The sequence below is a fragment of the Nicotiana attenuata genome, unplaced genomic scaffold (genome assembly GCF_001879085.1).
Source record: "Nicotiana attenuata strain UT unplaced genomic scaffold, NIATTr2, whole genome shotgun sequence".
NCBI classification, from domain to species: Eukaryota; Viridiplantae; Streptophyta; class Magnoliopsida; order Solanales; family Solanaceae; genus Nicotiana; species Nicotiana attenuata.
Genome location: NW_017676998.1, coordinates 12,483 through 21,624, shown reverse-complemented (window position 1 = coordinate 21,624; position 9,142 = coordinate 12,483). Strand labels below are relative to the sequence as shown.

Below are 9,142 nucleotides of genomic sequence, written 5' to 3'. Positions count from 1 at the left end.
GACAATTTTTTTTTTTTTAATAATAATTGTAATGTTCGGGGCAGCTTGCAAACATCTCGACTAATTCCGTGAGATACCTGCCATCAGTGGCAAAGTCAGGACTTTCCATAAGAGTGTTCAAACTTGAAAGAAATGAAAAAAGTTTCCCGGCAAAGGGTGTTCAATATATGTTATATATCTCTAAAACCCAATATTTTGCTTATATACACAGTGTAATTTTTCGAAGAAGGGTGGTCAATTGACAACCTTAGAACAACGTGGCTTCGCTGCATGCCACCTCCCACCAGCAGCAGGTATCAAGTAACTCTATCCACTAGGACTTGGATATATGAGAAGAAATCTTGTACTAGTATTTTTTTGTCTTCCATGAAATTTAAGACAACGTTAATAGAATGAAGTCCAAGTGAAATTTCGTTCTTATACTTTATGATTTAGCACTTTGTGTATAGCTAGCAATATGTATCTCAAGCGCATGGCATAATTTGGCAAAAAAGGAAATTTCACCTTCCATATTTCAATTAAAATGTATCGCGAGCAAAAGTTTAAAAGTCCGAAATGTCTTAGAAAACTAGATATATGAAGTGACAAAGAATACCGGCTCACAACCATAAAAAAGAATACATGCGTCTCTTTTCTTTTTCTCCTTTTTTAAAAAGAAAATTTAACCATAACGGGATTGCTTATTGGTGATCAAATTTACGATTGAAGTTAGCTTTTATAGCAAGTATAGATTATTGACAACGTACAAAGATGATATATATATCAATGCACAAGAACCCTATTGGATCTTTTTCCCGTTGACCTGATCAGCTTTGACCAAAAACCTTCTTTCTTCTTTTGGCCGTTCAAACCACCTGATCTACAAACTGATCTTGCAACAAAAGCTATTGATCTGCTTTTCTTCAACGCTCCTCCGGCGCCAACGCTGCTGATGCTGACGAAAGAGAAGGGACCCACAACGTCGGAGGTGATCCGGCGGTGGCCGCCACGGCGGGGAGAATCAAAAGTGGAAGAACAAGTAGAGGATGATGCCAAAGAAAGTGGCATTATTGTTGTTGTTGAAGTAGAAAGCTTATTGAGTTTTTCTCTAAGACAAGAAGAACAAACTCCTGGTTGTGGTTTATGATTTGGATGCTTCTTGCACATAATTTCTGGCTCAGTAAAACCCATTTTTTGATAGGTATATAGAAGTATATAGTACTGAATATGCTTTGGAAAAATAGTGTTGGACTAGATAGCTAGCTTGTCACGTAATATGACTAATTAAAGAACAAATGCATGTGAGTGGGAATATGAAATATATATACACACGGGTGGAGGTTGGGTGTGGGTCAAGAAAAATTTACGTGTTTGAAATATGAGTCATTGGCCAGTGTGAGATAGATGTATAGGGAGTGGGGACCGTGTGGCTCACGACGACCGACTTTTGCTTCTGTTTTTATGATCCTTCCAACAGTTACATTTTGCACACATAACTTGTGCGACATTTTCTTTGGACATACTTCTATTCGACAAATTTTAATTTATGTTCTAAATGAGAAGCATCAGAATAAAGAAGAGAAGCTAAACATAAAAGAATATTAGAATCCCAAGTTATACGAGCTGCATACGATAAAATAACCCGAACAAGAGAGTATTAGCCGCCAGAGTGGATACACCTTTCCGCTCTCGGCAAGCGGTATCACGTGACACTGCTTTTATCGAAATTTTTATTAAATATGTATATATAGATAGTACACAAAATAAAATTATTGGGCGTAGATATAAAAAATGATACCGCTTTTTGTTTAATGATTCATTCATTCATTCTTTTTTCAAATTTTGACACTGTCGCTTAACATAAATCCTGTGTACGCCTCTGTTAGCCGCTTTATTAGCATCCTGCCTACTTCAATGGAACAACAAGTCATGAAATTGATTCTTCAAAGACAAACAGTCCCCAATAATCGTACCAAATACAAATTAGACATGGTTGAATTAAGAGCAGTGAACGCCTCTTGACAATCGAATTCAATTTGAGCCATGAACGTGCTTCATAAAGAGAGAAAGCTCCAGCATTATTGGCGTCCAAACAACCAGAAAGAAAGGAGGTGATGGGTAATATTGTATTTTTGTTGCCATACGAAAAGGTTCTTGTGAAACCATAAACTCCCAATGTAAGATATTTGAACCATACTAAAAGAGAAAGGCAGCTACAGCAGATGAGAAATAAGATCAGCGACATTATAGCAAATAAATCAACTCCTAGAGAAATTATCTCTTTTATTTTTCAAATTACTTCTCCAATTCATGTTCGACAATAAAACCACCAATTGGTGTTAATTTTATCCATGGTCATTGAACTTTTGTGTTTGTTACCGAAAAGTCACTTTTTTTTTATTACGTAAAAATCATTCAACTTTGTGTTCATTACACAAAAGTCACTTTTCTTTCTTTTGTTACACAAAAATCATTTTACTTTGCTCTAGTTATCACAAAAGTCACTTTTTTACTTGAAAAGTCTATTATGCCCTTGATATTATATAAACCTTCATATTTATGTAATACCTTTTATATTATACTATTTAATATATTTTTAACTATGTATTTTATTTATAAATAAAATAACTTAATATTATTTTATTTATTATTTTTATAATATATTCGTATATTTAATTTTTTCTTAACGTTAGTTTTTAAAATATATTAGTAGCGTGATTAAATTTTTCAGTAATTTTAATATATATTAGTAGAGAAATAAATCGGCAAGTACATTTTCGTAAGAAAATTCGCAAGTAAACAAACAAAGAAAATGAGGAAAAAATCATATGTTAATCTGAAGGAAAATCCTAGGTACTACATGTGAATTTAACTGGGGATATTTTCTTGGGGATTTACCTGGGCAATTGGTTATTTGGGAAATTATATTACTAGAAATTCGGAAAAAATCGTCCAAAAAAATCGACCAAAGTTGGTAAAAAATTACCGACCAACTTTGGCCCGTCAATTAAATCCAAAAAAAAAAAAGAATTTCTGAAAAAAATTATTTTATGACGCTACTAATATATCTTGAAAATTAAAGTTAAGAAAAAAATTAAATATACGAATATATTATAAAAATAATAAATAAAATAATATTAAGTTATTTTATTTACAAAATAAAATACATGGTTAAAAATATATTATATAGTTATATAATATAGAAGGTATTACATAAATATGAAGGTTTATATAATATCAAGGGCATAATAGACTTTTCAAGTAAAAATGTGACTTTTATGATAACTAGAGCAAAGTAAAATGATTTTTGTTACAAAAGAAAGAAAAGTGACTTTTGTGTGATGAACACAAAGTTGAATGATTTTTACGTAAAAAAAAAAATAAACTTTGAATAACAAATACAAAAGTTCAATGATAATGGATGAAATTATCTCCACAAATTAATAAAAATATGAACTATGGGGAGGGATGCAAATCAACTCCCTGTAATACAAATGAGAGAAAATGAACAAACCAACAATTCTCTGTTATTTCTTAATTGTTTTCTTTAAGGCTCTAAATCTTAAAGGAATTAAGAGAAAAACAAATGACTCAGACTAAAAAATAAATTTCACTTTTAACTGGTTAAAAATTCATATTTTAATCTAGTCAGGGCATTCAGCTAAAAGTAAATGGTATTTCTGTCTTTTAATTTCCGTTCCAAATAAAAAGTGTCATATTATTTATATATATATATATATATATATATATATATATATATATATGAGCATAAAGATGAGATAAGTGGGATACATATTAGTTCAGTGGTCCTTTTTTCTTTGTGTTCCTTTTTCAAAATTTTGTCAAATCTAGATCCTTAAAGATGTTGGTCCAATAAAGATTTGAGAATAATTAAGCAAAATCTGAACATTAATTGAATAATGGGAGAAGCATTCAACACTCTTAGCAACAAATCCTTCCATTTTATTGGTATCTTTTATTAGGTTTGCGATTTAAAGACAATGTTATTAGAACCGAGTCCAAGCGAAACTTTATTGCTTTTACTTTATGCTTTTTGTGTGTAATCTATTTATTTCTTATAAAAAATTACTGTTAAAGCTAAAATTAGAGTTTAAATTGAACCGGTTAAAAAAAAAAGAGTAAGACATATAAATTGAAAAACATGGATTAAGATTTTGAGAACAAGGTAAAATCAATGAAAACATTATTGGTATTCGATATGATTATTACTTGTAAACAACGGATATTGGTAGGGGCCGACCATACCTAATTGTACTCAATCTTCCCATTTTTTAAAATTGACATATTGGAGGATACAGTTAATGGCGGAGCCAAAAGTTTTACCGAGGAAGGTCAGTATATAAAGCAGTAAATGTTAAATTCTTACAATTGAACTGAAACAATTATCAGATTTGGAGAAGAGAAGAAGCATTTTGAGAAGAGAAAGAGAATGAAATATTCATGTTCAATTGTATCGGAATTATACTGGTACAACTCTATATAACTAACTTCTATTCTAACCAACTAACTAGTGCCAACTCGTGGACAATCGTACACTTAACAGACTAATATGCTAACTACAGTTACAAGGTGAACTAACTGCAGTTAAGTTAAAACACGCGTGAGCTAAGGCACTGCATGCGTGGAAACATCCTTTACAGTAAACCCATAGAAAAGTCAAGAAATATCAATATATAATTTAATTATTTTATCTAGTTACAGTGTAATTTTCCGATAAAGAGGTATCGGTTGATATCCTTTGAGTATATGTAGCTCCGCCAGTAGATACAGCCCCTACCCTCCTAGTATTATTATGAAATGTAATAACTATTTATATGATTGATTGTGGTTCAAAATTGTCTTCAATATATAAATACTAAATCATCTTAGTTACAGAAGCAATAATTAGTATTTTAGTCCTTTTCTATACTTTCTTATCATGCATGTAAAGTCTATAGATTAAAACTGTTTGACCAAAGGTGTTAAGCCTCTCGGTTAAACTAATTAATAAAGAAAATAGAGGGTAAATCCTAGCCAAGAATAATTAACTCTAGATCTAAGTGTAACGAATAAAAGAATGAGGCATATTAGAGCTAGTAGCTCGAAGGACAAGGGCTCCTCTGCTTGCATTCCGTCAACCGGCTCCCCCTGCCCGGCCTGCACAAAGAGCTACTACCCGACCTGCTCCCGAGGCCGAAGCCGTGCGCGTGGAGGTTGCTCCTCAGCCGGAGAATCCGATTCTCGCAGTCCGTTCAAAGAGACGGCCCCGTCGAAGAGACGGCGGGTAGTGTTGGAAGAGGCTTCTCCAGCCAAAACATCTTCGAGGGGCGACCTTGCCTCGACGGTGCCCGAAACCGGCGGTGGTTCCAACCCGGCCGTGGAGACGACGCTCGTTGTGAGCGTTCAAGCGACTAGTGTGATTGAGCGGCGGCGTTCCGAGGCTACCGTTGCTGTTTCGGGCGGCCCTTCGACATCTCGGCAGGACCGAGCCCCTTCTTTGGCATATGAGAGGGGAAAAGGTGTTATGGTTGAGGATTATGAATCCGAATCCGATATTGACCCTGAGGACATGAGGATATTCGAGGAGGGTTTTACCCGAACTGTGGTAAGAGCGGAAGGCCATTCCCGAATACTCAAAATTCTGTCGGATCTCAACCTGCTGCAAGACACGGTGGATTTGGTGCCGCAGTTCGATCTTCTAAGCTCTGTCACTGAAAGCGAAGCTCTCCAGGATGTCAGCGATTCCGAGCTATCACGCGGTGTGGCCGCAATAAGCCTAAGGGTGAGTTCCCCTCTATTTTCTTAGTTTTGTGACCTTTGATTTCACACAAACTCTTTCCTGTTTCGCTCTTTTTTTGGACATACATGCTGGAGGTTGAGAGTGCTCTTAGGGCCGAGACGCGGGCCGAGATCTTTCTGAAATGGCCGTGAAGTATCGGCGATATCGCAACAGATGCCGTGAGATGCACGAGCAGCTCCAAGCGGGTACCCAGTCCATTAGGGAGGAGTTGGAGAAAAGAGATCAGGAGCTGATGCGGTCTATCCGCAGATGCAGTGAGCTCGAGGAGCTGCTCCATTCCAAAGACGAGGAGCTCGAGGTGGGCAACGGGGTTGTCACGGAGTGCGAGGACATTCAAGCGAAGGTGTTATCTTTACAAGCCGAACTTGAGCTAAATGCTACCAGAGTCGAAGCCTTGAGCGCAGAATGGATGGGGAAGTTGGCCGAGCTGGAAAAGAAAGTGGCCGAGATTGAAAGTGCCGAGGATGCTCGAGTGTCGGCTTTAGCGAGAGCGGCGGCGCTAGAGGACACTATCGGCGTCCTCAAATCTGAGCAGGAGTCTAAGAGGGCGACGACCACGCTGAGGGAGGCACGGCTCGACGAGCGCATTGGTGAAATTGGCCGGGAGGCTTTGAGCCTAGGAGACCGGGTCGTGGCTCTCGAGGCCGAGAAGGCGCAACTGTTGGCCTAGGCCGAATCTGCCTCTGTCGCTATCCCCCGCTGCTTGTATGAGCTATGGGTCCATGCTGAGGCCCAACGTGACATATACAAGGGTTGTGGGAGGCGGGGAGTGTTCCTGAGGCCACCTTCGAAGATGCTCGGGCGAAAGCACGCGAGGCTCGTGTTTCCTGCGGCTACGACCCTGTTACACCGGAGGCAGGTGAGGGCGTTGAGGTTGAGGATGGGCTTCCTTGTGATGATGATGGTGCTGGGGAGAACGGCGGTGGAGATGGCGTCGAGTGAAGCTTTGTTGCAACTTCTGTACTTAGTTTTATTTTTTTTATTGCTATTGCTTATTTTTGTCTTTTTCTTGAGGGTCTGTTCCGGCCTTTTGTAAGACGCGGCTGTTGCGCGTGTACATTTGAATAAAATAGTTGCTTCGCCTTCGTTTGTGTATCTTTTGACCTTTCTCTCTCTCTCTCTCTCTCTCTCTCTCATTTTTTTGTACTTTCTTTCATGGGGAGATCTTCGGATTTCTCCGTGATGAGTCCCTGATATCTTAATCATGAATCCGAATGAGGGCGGATCTAGTTTGCTAGATTCGAGCGAGGTTAGATCTCGTTGTGTGGGTTCGAATGAAGTCACTTCGGACCTGCGGGTTCGGGCGAGGTTGACTTCTGATTTGTTAACTTGTGCGGAATCAACCTAGATTTGTATATTCAACAAGGTCGAATTTAGACTTGCCAACTTGGTCGAAGTCAGTTTGGCTCGTACATTCGAGCGAGGTTAGATTTAGAGTTGCCAATTGGGCGAAGTCAGTTTGACTTGTATATTCGAGCGACATCGAAATTAGAGTTGCCAAATTGGGCGCCGTCAGTTTGACTTGTATATTTGAGCGATGTCAAATTAGAGTTGCCAACTTGGGTGAAGTCAAATTTTCGTGGTGAGTTCGGCGATGGTCGATGGCCGTAAGGGTGTTAATTCGAGCAAGATCAAATCATAACCCGTTGTAAATTCGAACGAGGTCAAACTTTCCTTTCATTTGGCGATGGCCGATGGCCGTGGGGTGTTAGTTCAAGCGAGGTCGAAACTGATACCCGCTGTAAATTCAAACGAGGTCAAACTTTCCTTTCATTTGGCGATGGCCGATGGCCGTAGGGGTGTTAGTTCGAGCGAGGTCGAAACTGCCCGCTATAAATTCGAATGAGGTCAAACTTTCCTTCCATTTGGTGAAGGCGATGGCCGTAGGAGTGTTAATTAGAGAGATGTCAAATTGTAACCCGTTGTAGATTCGAGCTAGGTCGAACTTTCCTTTCGTTTGGTGATGGCCGATGGCCGTAGGGGTATTAGTTCGCGCAAGGTCGAAACTGTAACCCACTGTAAATTTGAACGAGGCCGAACTTTCCTTTCATTTGGCGATGGCCGATGGCCGTAGGGGTGTTAGTTCGAGCAAGGTCGAAACTGTAACCCGTTGTATTATTTTCATTGGAGGACATTACTTGTCGCCATGTTGATTAGGCGCGCGTCGGGGCAAGTTCTGGCTCGCTTAATTTTGCTTTCATTGGAGAATACTGTGTGTTACGTGGGTGAGTCGCAGTTTGCTTAACTTTGCTTTCATTGATTTTTTTTTCAATAGTCAACCCGCGCCGAACCATTTCTGTTATTTGTACTATGGTGCGGCTTATTGGGCTTTGCTCGGTCGTTGCTTGCGAGATGGCATGGTACGGAACCTTTTCCTGGGATGTTTTGGTGGTGTTCGTTCCTTGTTCGCGTACCTATGGGAGTGCTCGTGTTCCTGTTTTGAACCAACAAGAGAGTGTGATAAGTTAAACCCAAATGAAATTTCTTGTTACCTTCGCCTGGCAAGTCGGTGAAAGGAGGAGCGGCGTTGTAGGGTCGCTCGCTTCGCCTCGTACTCGAATGATGGTTTCAGATTTGGCAGTCGTGTTCGACTTCGTCGTTAATTGCGTCTAGGCTTCTCATGAGTTGGACTAACCTCGCCCGTTGCGATACCGAGACCGAGTTCCAGTCCGACCCCGTCCGATATGTGCAAACAATAAGGAAAACATGTTATACTTTGTTCATAAATCATCCAGTGCGTGTGGGTACGAAAATAAGGCAGGGTATGCCCGCTATATCGAAGGATCACACAGCAGGCTATTGTCCCTCCCTAAGAGGTGGAAGTACGGGCCGGTATATAAGGTGAATACGTCAAATGAGATTGCGGTCATGCCAAGCGCATAGTGACCATGATTCTAATTTAAACATGCATATGACGTGCCAAACCCATCGCTACAGGTGAGGCATGGGTTTTGCATAGACATCGGTCATAATTTTTATTTTACGTAGAGATCTGACCTAGATTGGTACGGTTATCTCAAAAGTGTATGTACCATTCTTTCGAATCAGTGTTTATACCGAGATGGTGAGGCTATGATAGCCTGGAAGTGATACTTGGCTGGTTCTAGATCTAAAGGAAACTAAAAAAATTTGGCTAAGAAATCCCCACAGACGGTGCCAAATTCTTTGACCAAAAAGTGTTGAGCCTTTCGGTTAAACTAATTAATAAAGAAAATATAGGGTAAATCCTAGCCAAGAATAATTAACTCCATATCTAAGTGTAACGAATAAAAGAATGAGGCATATTAGAGCTAGTAGCTCGATTCATGATTATTAAAGACATCAAATATGATAATAAACTTACATCTTTGGAATATCATCCCA

At 39.1% G+C, this 9,142-nt stretch overlaps 1 protein-coding gene across 1 annotated transcript; it reads right to left on the bottom strand.

Annotated features, from left to right (window-relative positions):
• Positions 1 to 541: 541 nt before the first annotated feature.
• Positions 542 to 1,280, bottom strand: LOC109221283. Its single transcript, XM_019385748.1, has one exon. It carries the CDS (start codon positions 1,168 to 1,170, stop codon positions 763 to 765), a length of 408 nt encoding a protein of 135 aa, XP_019241293.1. The 5' UTR covers positions 1,171 to 1,280; the 3' UTR covers positions 542 to 762.
• Between the last annotated feature and the right edge of the window lie 7,862 nt (positions 1,281 to 9,142).